Source organism: Vulpes lagopus, chromosome 10 (assembly GCF_018345385.1).
Source record: "Vulpes lagopus strain Blue_001 chromosome 10, ASM1834538v1, whole genome shotgun sequence".
In the NCBI taxonomy this organism is placed as follows: Eukaryota; Metazoa; Chordata; class Mammalia; order Carnivora; family Canidae; genus Vulpes; species Vulpes lagopus.
In genome coordinates this window covers 39,238,562-39,258,329 of record NC_054833.1, presented here as the reverse complement: position 1 = coordinate 39,258,329, position 19,768 = coordinate 39,238,562, and the positions used below count along the sequence as shown (strand labels likewise).

Below are 19,768 nucleotides of genomic sequence, written 5' to 3'. Positions count from 1 at the left end.
TGAGAAATAGGTAGTTCAGAGTAGGGTGTGAAGTCGTGGTGGTATGGTATGTTCTGATAATGGATTTATCAGCTACAGTTGAGTTTGGTACTTGGAATGCCCAGAGTAAATTTGTGAATTGCTTAACTGTAATAATTCTACAGGCTAATTCTGAAACTTTATAGTTTATTATTCTTATTTTTTCATTCCAAAAAGGCATCCACTTAGGTGTATTACATGATGGTCAGGGGAGGTTAAGTGAGATAAAATTGCAGGTATATGTACTTTATGATAAATGAAATTAGAAGTCATGCAGGATAACACTGTCTAGCTTAATTATATTGCCTTGGACAATGTCCCTGAAGTGTTTTTATGGGTGAGATAGCTGCCATTCATGACTTTAGCTGCAAAAGCTTGTTAATGGAATACTTGACAAACCTTAAAAATGATTATTATGTAGATATATATTTACTGATATAGAAAGTTTTTCATGAGCTATTTAGCAAAAAAGGGAGGTTACACAACTACCTAAAAGTAATTTAATTTTGTTTAAAAAAATATGTATCTACATAGCATGGGAAATGGCCTAGAAAAAAATATACACTATTAGGTGCATCCTCAGGTTTAACCTACTTGCTAAATCAGTTGACCAAAGCTTCCTGGTATGGCTGTGGCTCAGACTATGATATGATATGCTTCAGATATGGAAAACTTTTGGTAATACTTACATGCCTAGCTTACCTAATAAAAAGGGAAACTACACCTACAAGAAAACTATATGGGGTTATAGATTTTTTGCTAATTTTCAGTTGGAAACTTTAAAAAATTCAGAATGTTTATTACTTGTATTTTTAAAAACAATTATTTAGAAAGAAGCTTATTAATAGACCTTTATCCACTCATTTATTTAATCTTTCCTACAGGGAAAAATAGATAACACACTTATATACTTTCCCAGTGTAATTATGTCTTACTGGGATACGCTTAGGTGAAGATCAGGAAGATTTAGAAAACAGAACAAACTACCTAAAATGTGTAAGAATGTGGCAGAGTTTGGGTGTAGGAGGGATTTTTCTAAAAAGGAGGCTCCCTGGTGATGATATTAGGAGTTCTGAAAGCAAAAGTTAAATGAGCTTTAAAAAGCAAACAAACTTGGCAAAAATTGAGAATGCTAATAATCCTAAGCAATTTTTTGAAGCTATTCAAGAGAGTTTCCTCTTTCGACTTGTTTTGTCAATCTCTTCCCCCTACCCACATTCCCAAATTCGGTCTTTACATTTCTCTTTTGTCCTTTTTAAAAAAGAATGAAATATAAAACTCCCTCTCTGAACACTTGGTGTTTCTTCATCATTGTTGTATCTTTTCTTCTTTTAGCACATTTGAGCTTCTCACATATTCATTCTTCACTTATTTCCTTATGTTGTGGTTTCTATTGCCGGTCTAAACACTGAAAGTACTTCCCTTAAGATGAACAAGCGCCTAACTGCCCAGGCCTTTTGGGATTAAAAAGATTCATCACTTCTGACTGCTTGATATTCTCAGTAAAAATTGGTGACCCCCATCCTTATACTGTATTCACAGTGATCTCTGTCACAAATGTTCTTTTATCTCTATAAGAGGAAGTTGAAGTTGAGTAAGGTCAGTCACGAGCTGACCATCATCCACCTTCCAGTGAAACCTCCAGCCTCAGCTGCCCTCCCCGCATGTATTTTATGTTTTAGCGGTATCACATCATTGCCGTAGCTCCTGTCTCTGGGGCTGAGAATGCTCTCCTTCACCCTATTAACCTGGTCTTCATCATCTTTCAAAACGGCTCAAGGTTTACCTTTGGCCTCTTCCATCATACTTCTGAAAGTGAACCACTTCTTCTGTTTGAATCCACTCTTTCTGTGTGGCTTATTTTAGATTGTGTTATTTTCATGTGTTTCCTTCCAGAGCGTGGATGCCCTGAGGCCAGAGTGTGGATTGTACTTTGTCTTTAGTGTGTAGTGCAGCATTTGGCACGGATTCAGTGTCTGGTTCATCTTTTTTTTTTTTTTTTAAGGTTCATCTTTGTTGAATGAAACTAAATGAGAAGGTAAGCTTTGTGAGGGCACACATTTTATGAATAAATGAATGGCCAAATAGGCTTGATGGGAACCACTTGATAGAGTGCGAAGAAAGAGGTAGCAGAGAAAACTAAACACATCTGTTGTCTCTCCATTTTTATGAAACGAGTGACAAAGACATTCTTAGTGTCAGATTGTCTTGTGAAGGAAGTAGGCAGCCAAGTGGAGAAACTACTGGAATGAAGCGTTATCTGACCAAAGGACTCTGACAGTGACATTATCGAATCTTTGCCACAATGTTTAAGTTCTGTTTTCAAATACTTGGTAGCAAAATATTGGCAGGTAGCTTTTAGAATGTGGTTTTTCTTTCTCTGATGAACAGGTAAGGTGGGTCAGTTGTATGTAAATGAGTCCATGTCAGATGAACAAAAATAATTTTAAACTACCCAGAACTGTTTCCCTCTTCGTTATTTCATGCTATGAAAACTCTTCCTTGATAGATTGACTGACTCATCCTAAATTAATGCATATTTTGAAGTATTCCAGTTTACTCCTTAGAACTGTAAATTTGTTCCTGACTGTTTAGTATTGCAGTGATGTGAGTCCTGCCTGGTCAGGTTCCTGCTGCTGGATGCTCCACTCTTTTTGTTAGTCTCCACTGTAAGAGAAGAGGAGGGGCCTGGAGCTCTCAAGGCATCCCAAGGCTTAGGGCTGTGTAATCTCTGCCTGCTGGAGCTCTTGTGCTTCCAAAGTCTCAAGAGTTTTGATATAATTTGGGTAATTTGTATGACATGTTTATAACTTTTATTAAAAGCTTTAACTTGGCTAGCAGAGGAAGTGACCCTGCAGGCCTGAAGAGTATTCTTTCAACCCTTCTGTACATGTCATAGTGGATTTGTGCTTCACTGTTCTTCAGGCCATGGAAACCCTCAGGGAATACAGTGCTCTGGCTGTCATCCTAACCCCTCCTCTCATTTTAATTTAGTTTGTTCAGGCACTCAGGTGAGTTTCATTCTTTCTCTTTCTTTCCCATGCTATTTTATTAAACTATTTCTTCCCTTTTGGCCACCATTTTGGCCACCAAAGCACTCTTTGCTTCCTCACTCCCCAGTTCCTTTTAAAATTAATATTATGTGTTTAACACAGTCCAATTGGAATTTTTTTCATAGACAGTTGATAATAATGAGGAATTAAAAAGCCATGTGACAAACTATTAGGTCATTCCCAGATTTATCGCTTCAAAATGTTTATATTTCAAAATGGTAATATATGAAAACAAAAGGTGATGTGTGTTTGCAGTGAGTTCAGGTAGTTCAAACAGATGAACTTAAAGCAAATCTCCTTTCCACCCTTATTCTTCCTTTTCTCTCTCTGGAGTCATCCATAGGTACTAATTTTTTAAATTTCCATTTTATCCTATGCATGTATAAACAGATCTATTTTTTGGTAAGATTTAAAATATATAGTTTTAGAGTCTGTAAGGTGGTATTTTAGGGTTTAAGTCATGAATGAGGCTGGTAGTATTCACACTTTATGAAGTATGGTACTCTACAATAAGGGTTTTTTTTTTTTTGTGAAATACTGATCTTGCATACTAGCATAAAGATATATCTTGTATGCCTTCCAGTGTTAGTGGTCAGAAATGTTCTGTTTTCAGTTGTGTTCAGTTTCATACTGATTTTGACCTGACCCTTTGGGAACATAAAGTACAAGTAGTTTGACAAGTATGTGGAATTTTAGGTGACTAGAAATTCTGTTTTGATACCAATCTGTTTGGCAAAAAAAAAAAAAAAAGCAAAAATACCAATCTGTTTGGCAGCTTATCCTCAAATTTGCACTCCATTCTGACTTTCTCCAAGTGCTTTACAAGAGCTCATTCTAGTTAGGATTTGAGACACAAAGCAGCTGAGATTTTCACGGGCACACTCCATGACTTGGGAATGGAACCAAGCAACATCACCCAAGATTCCTGGCTCCTGGCTTTCAGAACCAATACAGAATACTTTTACAAAGGTATCAGAACTCTGCCAACTGTAGAGGTAGTCAGATGTAACTCGATACCTGTTCTTTCCAGAAAGTCATAAATTGTCCCCTTCCCCCAAAAAAACCTTTTAAAAGGCTCTAGTTAAAGATCTTTTTCCATCCTGTATTCCCTCATTTTCCAGTCTGTTTGATTTTCAGCTTTCCTTTCCCACCTACTGTTCTTCCTAAAACTGCCCCAACAGATTTTGTGTAGATTTATGTTACTGATCCATTTTGCAATCTTAATGTTCTAATTCAAAACTCATGTATTAATGTGTATGCTATCAACAGTCCTGGAAAGCTATTCCAGTAGAGTATCCTGGAAAATGACCAGATGACCAGTGAAGGTGCCCGGCGTTGCTTTTAAGTCTTTAGGAAAAAAGAATAACAAAACAAAACAAAACACCTCAGACAGTTTGGAAGAGTTACTAAAGCATGAGGTCATGAGAAATAACTTGCTAAGTTCCCATGATTGCTGGCTTCCTCGCACTTATTTTAGTTTGAGATGTCTCTATTGTTGCCATCCTCAGTTTGCCTGTATTTAAATTGTGTATTAAGATTATTGCCCTTGAAGAATTGGTTTGAGTTTCAGTGGTTCTAAAGCCTCTAGTTTAAAGATGCTGTTTAAACTCAGTGAGTATTATTTTGACAGTGACAGGTTAGCACCTTCCCCACACACTTTTTATTCTTTGGAACTACTAATTGTATAGAAGGTAGCAGCGTAATTTCTTTGACATTTGTTAAACATATCTAAAAATCCTGCCGGCATTCTGCTTAGACAGGTCTTTAATGAGAACTATGCTGTCAGCAGTGGCCTAGGTCCTGCTCTGTGTGGTCTGATAAGTTTACATTGTAAAAGAACCTTCCACCTGAAGGTTCATGGAGTCTTAGAAGAAACACCCACAGTTCAGTTTTGACACAACCAGTGCTGGAATAGAGGACAGCAGCAGACGTTTATCACTCTGTGTGGATAGAAGGAACAAACTGTCTTGTACTAAAACAGGTTCTGTCCTTAAGCTGACAAATGAGGATCCTGACAAAGGGTAGCCCTGAATTTTCAAGATGACTTGTGATATCCTAATTATGAAATGTGCTTCATAGTCTAGACCTTGGTAAATGAAACTTTTGTCCAGTAGATGGACATGTACTTAATGCATGTTTACTCTGTTCTAGGCAGTTGTGAATTGATTTCACAAAGTACAGTAGACGTGCTCCTGGTTGTAATTTAGGGAATGAACCAAGTTTAAAGACCACTTTTTATTTTTTAACTATTTATGTATTTATTTGAAGGGGAGAGACTGTTTCCTTGGGTAGTCCACAGATGCCTCAGACTAAATGTATATACAGTGGAGTTCATCATTTTCTTTTGCAAAGCTCAATCTCTTCATATTTTCATTACTTAATGATACCATCAGTCACCTGGTCACCTGTACTAGAAACCTGAGGGTCAGTCTTGACTCTACTTTCTCTTCAGCCTCTGTAATACCTGAAAAGCATGCTTTCTAAATTGACCCTAAATCAGCCACTGCTTTCTATTTGTACTACCATCATGTCACTTCAGGCACTCATTATCTCTCTCCTGTTTTGTTTTGTATGGTTTTATTTATTTTTTTAACATTTTAGAGCATTGTACTTTAATTTTTCTATTGAAGTGTAGCTAAACACACAATGTTATATTAGTTTCAGATGTACAACAGTCTTGCACATCACTCAGTAATCACCATGATAAGTGTGGTCAGTATTTGTCACCATATAACATTATTAAAATATTATTGACTATATTCCTTATGTTGTACTTTTTATCACCATGACTTTTTGAAAACTGAAAGTCTGTATCTCTTAATGCTTTTTATCTATCTTGCCCATTTCCCCACCTATCTCCTGTCTGTTAACACCAGTGTTTTTCTTTGTATTTAAAAGTCTAGCTTTGTGGCATCTCTTGAGCATCTGATTCTTGATTGCGGCTCAAGTCATGATATGAGGGTTGTGAGATTGAACCCCGCATTGGACTCCATACTCAGTGGGGAGTCTGTTTGAGATTCTCTCCTTCTCCCTTGGCCCCTCCTCCCCCTCTCAAATAAATAAATAAAAATCTTGAAAAAAGTTCTGGGTTCTTGTTTGTTTTGTTTTTTAAATTCCATATATAAGCAAGATCATGTAGTATTTGTTTTTTTCCCTTTGACTTACTTCATTTAGCATAATGGTCCATCCATGTTCTCTCAAATGGCAAGATCTCATTCTTTTTTATGGCTGAGTAATATTCCATTGTGTGTATGTATATGTGTTTGTGTATATATATATATGTGTGTGTGTGTGTGTATATACACACACATATACACTACATATTCTTTACCCATTTTTCTATTAATGGACACTTGAGTTGCTTCCATATCTTGGCTATTGTAAGTAATGCTGCAATAAACATAGGAGTGCATATATCTTTTCAAATTAGTGTTTTCATTTTCTTTGGGTGAACACTCAGTAGTAGAAATACTAGATTCTATGGTTTATCTATTTTTAATTTTTGAAGGAACTGCAATACTGTTTTCCACAGTGGCTACATCAATTTACATTCCCACCAACAGTGCATGAGAGTTCCATCATCCCCTCCAACACTTATTTCTCATCTTTTTGATACTAGCCATTCTGGCTGATGTGAGGTGGTGTCTCGTGGTTTTGATTTGCATTTCCCTCATGATGAGTGATGCTGAGCATCTTTTCATGGGCTTGTTGGCCGTCTGTACATCTTCTTTGGAAGAGTGTTCGGGTCCTCTGCCCATTTTTTGATCAGATTGTTTGGGTTTTTTTACTGTTGAGTTGTATAAGTTGTTTATTAACCCCTTATTGGATATATCATTTGCAAATATCTTTTCCCATCTGGTAGGTTGCCTTTTTTGTTTTGTTGGTGGTTTCTTTTGCTGTGCCAAAGCTTTTTATTTTGATGTAGTCCCAGATAGTCTATTTTTGCTTTTATTTTCCTTGCTTAGGTCTCCTATGTTTTTGTAGTATCCTTCTAACTCTTCTCCCAACTTCAGTATGTATTCCTTCATATTCATCATCTTTTTTTTTTAAAGATTTATTTATTTATTTATTTATTTGAGGGAGAAAGAATGAGTAGTGGGAGGAGCAGAGGGAGAAGCAGACTCCCCTCGGACCAGGAAGCCTAACCCAGGGCTCCATCCCAGGACCCTGAGATTATGACTGGAGCTGAAGGCAGATGCTTAACTGATTGAGACACCCAGGTGCCCTCATCACCTATTTGATATCCAGGAGTTTTCCAAAAAATTTGATTATTATAGTCCCTTCTGTAAAACCTGTTGATTTCTTCTTGTTTTATGTGGAATAAATTTCAGCCTTTTAATGTAGCACACATGATTAGTTACTCATAATGCTGTTTTCTGTTAGACCATGTACATTCTCATTGTTAAACCTTTTTACATGATATCCCTTCTTTTTAGAGTATTCTTTATTCTCTTTTTCTGATTGTTTTAGTAAAAAAAAAACTTGTCATCTGATAGTTGGAACTACAGAGGTCAAATGCCTGTATTTTGATTTATATTTAATATAGATCATAGGCCACCCCCTCAAGATAAGGGGTTAGCAGGCTGTCAGAAGTTATCATGTCTTTAATATTACCTGTTCTGACCTGTGTGTGAGTGCTGAGAGGATGTTGGGGTTACTGTGTGTTTGGACCCGAAGCTGGAGTTCGACAGTGATGACTCTACCCAAACTCAAAACAAAAGAAATGGTGTTCTGTGTTAGTCAGGGTTGGGTCCATTCATCAGTAACTGAAAAATTGAACAGTGACTTAAATAAAACAGAGGGTTATCTGTCTTTCACTGAAATTTCCAGAAATCTGGAGTCCACCACCACTGTGGCAGCTCAGTTCCATGAAGTTCTCAGGGACTCAAGTTCCTTTCAGTCCTTTGCTCCACCTTTCTTAGGGTGTGTTCCTTGGGCTTATAGTGCCAAGTGGCATTTGTTTTCTAGGCAATAGAATTAAGCCAGAGACAAAGAAGGAAGCAAAGGGTACACTGGCTATCTTTTAAGGATGATTCCCAGAAGCTACCATAGACTATTTCTATCCTATCAGCTAGAGCTTAGTCATACACTCATCCCTAAGTGCTGTATATACAGTTAAAAATTCTTTTACTGAGCTGCCTGGGTGGCTTAGTGAGTTAATGTCCCAATCTTGATCTTAGCTCAGGTCTCCAATTCAGGGTTGTAAGTTCAAGCCCCACATTGGATTCCATGCTGGGTATGAAACCCAACTTAAAAAAAAAAAATTCTCTTACTATGGAAGAAAAGGAGAATGGATTTTGAGGGATAAATATCAAAGGAGTCATCCAAACTCTTTAGTCTGATGTTGAGTCTACACCTTTCTAAGTCCTTTTTCCTTTTACTTACCACATAACCCTATGTACCAGCCAAAAGTCCTCCTGTTACCTTGACTGGAAATGATTGTCTCCTTGACTACATTTTGTGGCACTGTTAATCTGTATTGCATTTATAATATGCTGAACTTCATTGCTGTCATTCATCTGCATATATAGCTTCCCTAAATCGTGAAGTCTCACCACAGTGCAAATTCCTGCGGGCAGTGACCGTGTCTTATATGTCTGCCATGCCTGGACTGGTGCCTTATAAATAATTGGGTTTGCAATAAAAATTTCTTATATGATAAATAAATAACTTTGACAATTTCTTGGTTTCTTGTAGAATTTTAGGAAAAGAAGATGGATCAACCTAGTGGAAGGAGTTTTATGCAAGTATTGTGTGAAAAATATAGTCCTGAAAATTTCCCTTACCGTCGTGGTCCTGGGATGGGAGTCCATGTCCCAGCCACACCTCAGGGCTCTCCTATGAAAGGTAAAAAAGATGCGACCTAAAACGTTTATTTATTGGATCTTAGTACTTGGGGCCTCAAACCAGAATGTTGTCTTGTTTACAGATTATTCTTTTTATTAGAGTCACATAGTCTTTTTCCCTTAGTATGACTTCAGTTTTTTTAAAAATTTGGAAGGATTTCTCTTCCTCCAGAGTGGCCAGAAGGCACCTTAGTTGTACTCATCAGGTACGAACAATATTTGAGTGGTAATGTTTCAAATACATATTCTATCAAGGAACTAAGAGGATCTGAGAAAGTTTAAGACTGACCTGTGCCCTCAATGACCTTACAAACTTAACTGGATCACAAGATACTCCCATCTACGAACATATAACACAAGGCAGTTTATATTGAACCAAATGATTGGCACAGTGATTGGGAAAAAGATTGAGGAGAGAGTAAATTAGTATTATCAGGAAAGGATTCAAAGCCATGAGACTTAAATTAAGTTTTTAAGAATGTAGAATTTAGTTAAAGAGGAGATAAAGACATTCTAGGAGAGGGGTTTTGATGTGAGCAAGAGATCTAAAACATTGAGAAATGTGCAAGGTGTGTCTCTCACATCTTAGCCTCATTTACATTTAATAATTCTTGGAAGTAGTTCTGTGTGAGTTGGGAAATCAGTATTGAGCAGTATTTTAGTTCCTATGTTCCTCAGTTCAACTTGTCTTATTACTCCATATAAACTGGTGGCTCAGCGGTTTAGTGCCGCCTTCAGCCTGGGGTGTGATCCTGGAGACCCGGGATGGAGTCCCACGTCGGGCTCCCTGCATGGAGCCTGCTTCTCCCTCTGCCTGTGTCTCTGCCTCTCTCTCTCTCTCTGTCATGAATAAATATAATATATTTTTAAAATTAAATAAGTAAACTGGAATGGCAGAAAGAGGTGGATTTCTTACTTGGTCTTTTTTCCAGCACCCATTCCCATTCTCAAAAATTTGATACTGAAAAGTACTGAATTGAAAAATTATGTAATTTGAGGCCTCTGTAAATAAAATATTTCCTTTGTGAGTCCTTATTTTATGCTGAATAGGTTAAGAGTGGTTGAATTCTCATGTCTACCTTTTTTACTAGGGCAAGCGTTGTTTTATTGACACCTATATTTTTGAACCAAGGCAATAGTTTGACTACCTCAGTTTGATCAAATTCATTATATAGTTGAAAGACTCTGAAACCCTTTCTTCCATTATAATTATGTATTTTTAAAAATCTCATTTTCATAAGGGACACATTCTACATGGATATAAAATGGAAATGATTGATAGACGAGAGAGAGAGAGAGATGTAGTTTTTTAAATGAATCCACTTAAGCAAGAAGATTTCTTCAATGATATGAATTTGAAGAATTGAAGTGGTCTCAGGTAGACTATCTAATGGTTTGAGATAATTTTCAAGGGCAGCAATAGGTGGAAATATACATCAGACAAAAAAGAGCTATCCAGAATGATACTTTTAAACTAAATTTTTAAAAAGAAAGTATTGGGACCTATTAGAAGACTGGAAGTCCAGATCAATTGCAAGTTCTAGTGTTCAGATGGTAAGATGATAGCGAGGATGATACCTGTATTGTTGGTAGTTGAGATCAACAGTCCTGCCAGCAGCAAAGCCTGTAAGACTTTTTGGTGGTACTGGTCCAGTACTTTTAATCTCCTCCTGGGCCATATTTGGCTGTTTCCTCTTAGAGTTCGGTACCCTTGGACCCCATCGTATTCAAGTTTTTTTTCTAGGTCCTCTTATAATTTCATACTATTTGATTTTGATTCCTGGGGACTGTATGTAGACAAGAATTAGGCTGATTTAGAAAGTGTTGTGTTTCCCCTGTGATTCAGATCGCCTCAACCTCCCAAGTGTACTGGTGTTAAACAGCTGTGGAATAACACGTGCAGGAGATGAAAAAGAAATTGCTGCCTTCTGCGCTCATGTGTCGGAACTAGATCTTTCTGACAACAAACTCGAAGACTGGCATGAGGTAAAGCTTTTATATCACTGCATTTTGTTGATTTCTGCTGAATTCTAGTTGAGAGTCTTGACTGGGTCTCAGATAAACTGCTTCAGGTGTTCTGTGGTGATTTTTCAATTAACATTACTGCTAATTTGGTTTTCATTAGTATGAAAAGCACTTAGGAGCTTTATTCCAGTCATTGAGAGGTTAATAAGACCACAGAGGTTTAAACTGCTAACAATACATTGGTTTTTTTTTACTGTTTGTTACTTTATTCCAGGCATTGAGAGGTTAATAAGACCACAGAGGTTTAAACTGCTAACAATACATTGGGTTTTTTACTGCTGATGTGTAATGTGAGTTTACACATCCTATGTTCATTCTGTACCACTACGTCAACCTTTATTGCTCTAAATCGACATAAAAATTGCTTAAGCTCAAAACTCAGATTATAAAAATATTTATTTTTATTGCTAAAATTTTCTTCAAATATTTTAGAACTTTTCCTTGTTTTATTAAGTCCCTTACGTGGTTTGACATGTCTTCTGAACTCAGAGTAAGTCACACCAAATACACAAAGGTATTACAACATTATCTTTTATTATTGTACATAGCACTGCCTACCTGATGATAACATTACCTTGTAAATGCTGTGCTTGAGAATAGGGAAAAATAGTTCTTTCTCCTTGATTCATTCTCCTGCCTTAATTTAGGATCTTCTTTCTTGCTTGGACTGTTGAGAAAGCTTCCTGATGGATTTTCCTACCTCTGCTTTTATTTTGCTTCCCATAAGCTATCTTCTTAGGCAAAGACTCCTTTTAATAAATGAAATAAGAGTATGACACTTTTGCTCAAAGTCCTTTGGTTGCTTTTTACTGCCTAAAAACTAAGGTCTGAACTCTAAATGTAGCCTTTCACCATATGGCCGTTGGTTACTTTTAGAGCTTTATCTCCATCTTTAGCCACATGCTTTTTCTTGCAACTCATGATAAACTCTTGACATGACAATCTTCCTTGCTTTTATTCCTTCTGAATCTACTACTCTTTTTCCTTGTCTACCCAACCTCTTCCTATGTATCTTTCAAGACTTGGCCCAAGTCGCTATTCCTCTCTGAAACTTTCCCCAGCTCTCACTCAGGCAGAGTCAGATTATCCCAGTACCTATATCACGCTGCTGTGTTAAATGTGATGATTTATCATAACTTAGTGCAATCACATACTTACTTGACAGTTTTCCTATTAGACTGTGAGCTTATTCAAAGTAGATATTTTTGTCTTTATTACCATCAGCACCCAAAGTGTCATACCAGATACTCCAATGTTTGTTGAATGCTTTAATGAACAAATGATTGTATCTTAAGGATTGATCAAGACCACTTGCTCCAACTTTTCCTATGATCTTAAGAAACTCACTTAATCCCTTAGTGCTTCACTTCGCTCATCTCTAAGACAGGGCTGCAGATAAAATTAATCATTGAGGTGCTTTGTAGGTATTAAATGCTATTCAAATTCCAAGACAGCTGTTTTGTTTAAGAAAAATCTGTGCATAACCTAATTTTCTTAAGCTTTTCTTATATTTACCTATGTCATAGTCTAATCTGATAACTGTGCTTATGGTTATATTTCCTATTTTTATTGAGGTGTTTACCAAATTCTTTGAGATGCATGTTTGACTTTTAAGTGACTTGTTAATAAATGCAGAGTTACTGGGCTGTTCCAAGAAATAATCTGTTTGTACATGCATCTATTTATTAATTCATTTATCTCAATAACTGTTATAGCTCACTGTTCCACAAATTACATTCTATGCCTTCTTGGTCCTTTGAGATGCTTAAGTGATGTGCATACTCTGTCCACACCGCACAGATGCAAAAAGAACGACCTTGTTAATTCTCCTTCTCCCTAATTCCCAGTTGTCTGCTGCTCAACGTCTGGTGAGAGTTTTTAACCTGCATGAGTGAAAAGTCAGACCAAATCTTCCTCTGAATCTTTTCACCTCCTATGTTTGCAGGCCGAGTCCCTTAAATGTGTTTCTTTGGGAGTGTAAAATTTCAGAAAGGTTTTGTGCTTTGTGCTCTGACCATGTAGGGACAGTTTAATAGTGATATAGCTGCTGCCTCGCCTCAGAAGAACAATCTCTGTCAATATGGATTAGAACACAAGGTTCACACTAGGCAAATCAGCCTTTTCTCTGCTTAGACAGAGGTCTACACTAAATATTTTCCAGGCCACATTGACATATTTGGATAGAGGGTCCTATTATATTCATTTGTGCTTTGCATTCAGTTTGTATATTCCTACTTGTGCTCTATACTCTGTTTCCAGATGGTTTTCAAATGAGTTTTCATTGCTGCTATCCTTTGGGTTTCCATCTTCCAATTTATTTTTGTTTTCATCATTCCTTTATTTTTGTTCTTTGCTATAACTATAGTTGATCTCAATCTTCTAGAATATCTATCAGAGCACAGAATGGTGGGGGAAGTACTGACAGCAGAGCATGTTGATCTTCAGGATCGATTAAACTCTTTGCCAGGCTATAGATGCCTCATAGGTCACAGTTTTAAGACATTACATTTCAATCCCAGTACAACCGTGTACCTGATTACCAAAAAAATCATCTGTCTTTGGCCATTAAGTAAGTTTATTTTGGCCTGTATTCAATATAGCAATGTGGGACAAAATAATATAGTATGTTCTTTTGATATTTTGAATGGTCACTAATGTTACAACCAACTTCTTTTGTAGTTTAAACTTGTAGCTGATGGATATCCAGAGATAAAGATAAATATAAGTGTGAGGTGTCATACTATGGGGGGAGGCAAAGATTTGTCTCCATTCTTCTAAAATTGGGCATCCATGTGTAAAAAAAAGACATTTTTTAGCTTTTGACTTGAATTTTAGCTAAGTACATTTTTGTCTCACCTTTCCCAAGGCATCTCCTTTTTCCTCCCTTCCTTATCAAAACCATTTTATAAAAGAAATTAAACCAAGTAGTTGAAAGGATGGAGGAATTAGCCCCTCAGGTGAGGTAGAGAATAGCTTGGGTATAAGTTACAGATTGTTATCTTTCAACCCTTTTCCCATTTTTCTTCAAACTTTAGTTTCTTCATTTTTAGAAGCCAGAGTAGAGGGTCCTCTATTAAATTATAGAATTGTGGAGACCTAGAAGGTCATGTAAGTTCATCTCCATGTTTCTGCACATGAACAACACAGGTTTGAACTGCACAGTCTGTTTGCATGTGGACTTCTTACAGGACAGTACTGTAAATAAAATTTATCTTCCTTATGGTTTTCTTAATATTATTTCTAGATGGGCAGGGGATGGACTAAATGGATGATGGGAATTAAGGAGGGTGCTTGTGATGAGCACTAGGTGTTATTTATAAGTGATGAATCACTAAATTCTACTCCTGAAATCAATATTACACTATACTTAACTAACTAGAATTTAAATAAAAGCTTGAAACATAGGGAAAAAAATGTAAAGTATAAAAGAGATTTCTTTTTTTTTTCTAGGGAGGGGGAGGGGCAGAGGGAAAGGGAGAGAGAGAGAATCCCAAGCAGGGCCCCATGCCTAGCATAGAGCCCAAAACAGGACTCAATCCTACAACCATAAGATCATGATCTGAGCCAAAACCAAGAGTCAGATGCTTAACTGGACTGAGCCATCCAGGAGCCCTAAGAGTGTTTCTTGTGTAAAATTCTAAAATATCTAGAGATGTAAGTTTATATGATAGAATATGCTGCATACATTTTTTTTCTGGGAAGAATCACAAGAAAAATTTCAATTTGTTCTGTTTGAATTTCTTAACTATGAACATTTTGTTATTTTGATGTCAATAAGGATAGTGGGCTGTTGAATTTGGGGCATTTTTTAGTTTTTTATTTCTCTATATGAAAACAAAATAAAACACATGTTAACTAAAAACAAAAGCAAAACAAAAAAATTTTCTCTAGCTCACTTTATTGTAAGAATATGGTATATAATACATACAACGTACAAAATATGTTAATCGACTGTTTATGTTATCTGTAAGGCTTCCTCTCCACAGTAGCCTGTCAGTGGTTAAGTTTTGGAGAGTCAAAACTTACCCACAGATTTTCAACTTTGTGGGGTGTTGGCACCCCCTAACCTCTGCATTGTTCAGGGGCCAACTGTATCTAAGAGTCTTTTTTTTTTTTTTTTTTTAGAATTTAGAAAAGGTGAAGTTAGTGTGCTGCCCTAGAAACTTACTGAATGTTTGTTTGTCAGCCTTTGCTATTAGGACTTTTTTAGAAGTAAATTTACTTATGTAATTAATATACTTTCTAAAATCTCATCATTCATGTAAGATTACCCAAAAATCCTTTTAACTTCAGCCTTTTAAAGAGTACATTTATTCTAACTTACATTATTTTTTCTGTTTGAATCATTAGACTATAGTCCAGTTATAATTTTTTTAGGATATTCCAAGGCTAATGAATCATTATTCTAAATCTCTATTATCATGGGACAGCCATATAGATGCAGACAATGAAGATTATATCACATAATTTCTGGGAGAATACCTTCAAAATTTTTAAATTATCCATTTGGGGGCTATTTACAAAGATAAAATATGAGGGGTGGTGGTTAGCAAGGGGTTTATATTTTGCTTTTGTTTAGCTGAGGTTGTATCATAATTAGTTATTATTCATACTGTGCTTGGAGTGTAATTCCTCTTCATTTTCTTTTGCCCTTAAAAGAGTTGAAGCCAGGCTGGTCATCATCATCTGTATGGGAGTCCTTCAATGGTATTGGTTTTCAGACAGTAGAGGGCTATAGAGGGCTGGTCCTCTATAGCCCTCTGTGGACTAAATTATTTAGCTGTGTTGTAGCCACAGACGAAACTCCAAATCCTGGCCATATATCACAAAAATGCTTGGTACAATTTGGTCACAAAAGGGATCAAGCAGGAGACTATGTTTACACTGGTATAAATTACATACATTTTAAACTGAAGCCTAGTGTGTTTTTCTCTAAATATAGCTCATTTCTTCATTTGTAAAATGAAGATAGGGCAGGCTGAGTGGCTCAGTGGTTTAGCGCCGCCTTCAGCCCAGAGCATGATCCTGGAGTCCCGGGATGGAGTCCCACATTGGGCTCCCTGCATGGAGCCTGCTTCTCCCTCTGCCTGTGTCTCTGCCTCTCTCTCTCTCTCTCTCTCTTTCTGTGTGTGTGTGTGTATCTCATGAATAAATAAATAAAATCTTTTTAAAAAATGAAGCTAAACATGGTACCAGTTGAAAAGGTTAGTGTGTAGCATAGTTCATCTATGCTATGCCCTCTGACATACTTCTCTGAACCTTCTTGGAATGAGTCCACTTCACAGTGATTTTGGAGCTCCTGACCTGTGTAGTACACATAAATCTGAGGTGAAGTACACATTACTTTTTCTTTCCACCTGTAGTTCTCAGCACTGGATACCTTTTTGGCATAACCTATGGTGCTCTGACAAGAAACAGAATCCAGGTTCCAACCATGAAGCTTATCTCATCTTTGAAGCTCCTGATTTAATAGTTTATGGTAGATCTTGGGAATTAGTGTATTTTTGAAATTGTAGTAATTATTTTAAATATGACATTTAAATAAAAAATAAATATAAAGGATCCCTGGGTGGCTCAGCGGTTTAGCGCCTGCCTTTGGCCCAGGGCGCGATCCTGTAGTCCCAGGATCGAGTCCTGCGTCGGGCTCCCGGCATGGAGCCTGCTTCTCCCTCCTCCTTTGTCTCTGCCTCTCTCTCTCTCTCTCTCTCCGTCTATCATAAATAAATAAATAAATCTTCTAAAAAATAAATAAATAAATAACACATATAGCCAGGGTTAACATATTGGTTCATACTCTTCTTACTAAGTTACTAATAGTTATATTTACCGAATGATTTTGTGCCATTAATTTATTTAGCAAACATTAAGCACCCGCAATGCAGTAATGAACTAGGTAAGTACTATCCCTGCTTTCATGGAGCTTACCTCCTGTTGGGGAATAGATAAGGATAGAAGTTTCTACAAGTTGTACCAATCACTGTGCTAAAGTGCTTTACACATGTATCCCTTTTAATGCTCTCCACAGGCCTGTGACACAGGTGGGTCCTGTTTTGTCCATTACAAATGAGGACACTAAGATGTGGGGAGTTATTTGTCAGTAACTTGTCACACCGCACAGCTAGGAACTGTTGGAACCTGGTTTGAACCCAGGTTTTTCTACTGTGAAACCAATCCTAACTACTCTGTTGTATTCCTTTTCTCATGAAGTTTTATTACCACACTGACTGGCTGTTTGATGCTTACTCCATTTACTGCATACTTGTTTAAGATCATTCATCTTTTTTTTTGGGGGGGGTATATTCAAACTTTCCTAGTGGTGGTATGCTGGAAGAACAGTGGCTCTGATTTTTAAATCCTAGATTTAGTTTTTGTGACGCTGAGGCCTTAGTCAAATTATTTAACATTTCTGAGCCTCAGTTTTTCTCATTTTTTAACATGAAAATAGTAAGCTTGCTAGTTGTTTTGAGAATTGAGTGAAATAAGCTATATCAGAGACTAGTACTTTGCAGAGCAAGTAGTTAAGGTCTATAATGCCAATTGCCTTTTTTTTTTTTTTTAAGATTTTATTTATTTATTCATAAGAGACACAGAGAGAGGCAGAGACACAGGCAGAGGGAGAAGCAGGCTCCATGCAGGGAGCCCGATGTGGGACTCGATCCTGGGTCTCCAGGATCACACCCCGGGCTAAAGGCGGCACTAAACTGCTGAGCCACCGGGGCTGCCTGCCAGTTGCCTTTAAAAAAAAAAAAAAATCTTGCTTACCAATTTGCTAGCTAAGTGGTTAAATTGATTATCATGTTTTCTCATTTGTTATACAGTTATGGATGTGTTTTGGTTTCTGAGTGTGTATATTTTGAAGTTTGGTCATCTTTGAACCAAGCCTAAACGGTTTCTAAGTGATCCTGGCTATGTAGTCAATTTGAACACTTGAGCTGTTACTGTGTGTTCTTCAGTAAACCTTTAATTAGCCTTAATGTTGCACTGAGGACAAAAGGAAGGAGAAATTCAAAGAGATTTACATGACCCAGTCTCAGCTCTTTAGAAACTTGCAGCCTAAAACATCCTCTAAACTGTCTTTTCTTCACTTATCAAAGAGAGTATCATATAGAACAGAATCAAAAACCTTGCCCAAGGCAGTGTGGAAAGTCTTTTGTACGATTAATTTTCAATTATGTCACTATTTCATAGATTAAATTATTTGCCAAGATTTGTTGAAATTACTTATGCCCCTCTGTAGGTAGCATAACACAGGACTCCCTAATGTGAATGGCCCCTTGCCTAGAGACCCATTCACTTAAGCTTTGTGAGCATGATTGCTATTTAAAAAAACTCTGATTACTGCCTGATATGCATTTCTTTTTTTCTCTCTAGGTCAGTAAAATTGTGTCAAATGTTCCCCAGTTGGAGTTTCTAAACCTGAGTTCCAACCCTCTGAATTTGTCGGTTTTAGAAAGAACATGTGCTGGGTCCTTCTCTGGGGTTCGCAAACTTGTCCTCAACAACAGCAAAGCTTCTTGGGAGACAGTCCACACGATACTGCAGGAGTTACCAGAGTAAGCCCAGAGCATGATGGAGAGGGGGCCATGTCGCCATCTTTGTTAGTACACAGAATTACCACTGATCTCCCATCTCAGAAACACTAGAACAGCAGAGTGGATGGAGAGTGAGGTTAGAAGAGCCAAGTATTTAAAATGAGGGTGTGAGGGTCATTTAGTAGGTTTTTCATTGCGATACTTGCTCAGTGTTGAGTAGCACCAAGACATAGGATCTGTCATCCTTGGGCTAAAAAATATCCCTGAGAAGCACTTATCATTTCTACATCAACCCACGCTTTCTCCATTTTAATCTTCTGATTACCTGATTTCAGAATTTTGCCCCGGTGCTTTTCTTTGGGATGAAAAAAAAAAATCATAGTATCTATTAAATATATTACCCACTCAGATGATTAAATACCTCACTGGCCTAATGGAAAAATGGAACTCTTTTCGATAATTTAAATAAGAAATTATGCTTTTGTTTGTCAGTTTAGAAATACTTTCTTAAGACTTCTTTGTATCTAGCTTTGAATATTCACAAGTGTTCAAAGGAAGTAGTTTAAAGAAATATAAAAAAGAAGTAGTTTCTTTGTTTAAATATGGAAATGATCAAGGACTTTTGAATCTGGTCTCTCCCCATTTATTCCACCCGAGTTTCTCACTATCCCCCTAATGAGATGGGTTTCCTCACCAAAATGTAGCTTCTAGCATGGCATGGAATGAGCTTTTAAATCCCAGTTCCACTTACTGACCATATGACTTTAGATAAAGTGATTAACCTTGCTAAGCTCCATGTCCTCATCCGTAAAATGGGCATAATTGTACCTACCTTGCAGAATGGCAGTACAGTCTATAAAGCCCTTGGAGCAAGGCCTGACTCAGGGTAGAAATTCAGTAAATGATAGTTATTATTTTTTGTTTCTAAACATTTTGTTCATGTTGTTTCTGGGATTTTCCTCTATGTCCTCTCAACCCAAGTCTACCTTTCCTGTTAGGCCATGCATTCTTTCTTGATTATTCTCACTGTAATTTCAGTTCCATTCCCATATGAACTGCTGTTGTGCTTGGAGTTAGTACTGCTTTATTTAGCACTTAGTTACTTAAGCACAAAATTAATTTAGTCCTGGGTTATGTCATCTCTGCTGTTTTATGTGTTGTAGGTTTTTGTCTTCCCAGCTATATTTAAGCTTTAGGAAGATGTCTTTATATTTTCTCCACAACCCCTACCAGAGTCTCCCACATAGTAGGCACTTACTTATTTACTGAACGAATGAAAGTAGGTGCAAAGTAG

The 19,768-nt window shown here is 37.0% G+C and overlaps 1 protein-coding gene across 2 annotated transcripts in view; it reads left to right on the top strand.

The window, feature by feature from the left end:
* Positions 1 to 19,768, top strand: part of LOC121499988 (tubulin-specific chaperone cofactor E-like protein) — a 157,661-nt gene that overhangs the window by 13,134 nt on the left and 124,759 nt on the right. For both annotated transcript variants that reach the window (XM_041771326.1, XM_041771328.1), the window contains 3 exons: positions 8,769 to 8,918; positions 10,764 to 10,903; positions 18,314 to 18,495. In XM_041771326.1, the coding sequence (XP_041627260.1) occupies positions 8,786 to 8,918; positions 10,764 to 10,903; positions 18,314 to 18,495 (455 nt within the window). In that variant the 5' untranslated portion in view covers positions 8,769 to 8,785. The remainder of the gene's footprint in view (positions 1 to 8,768; positions 8,919 to 10,763; positions 10,904 to 18,313; positions 18,496 to 19,768) is intronic.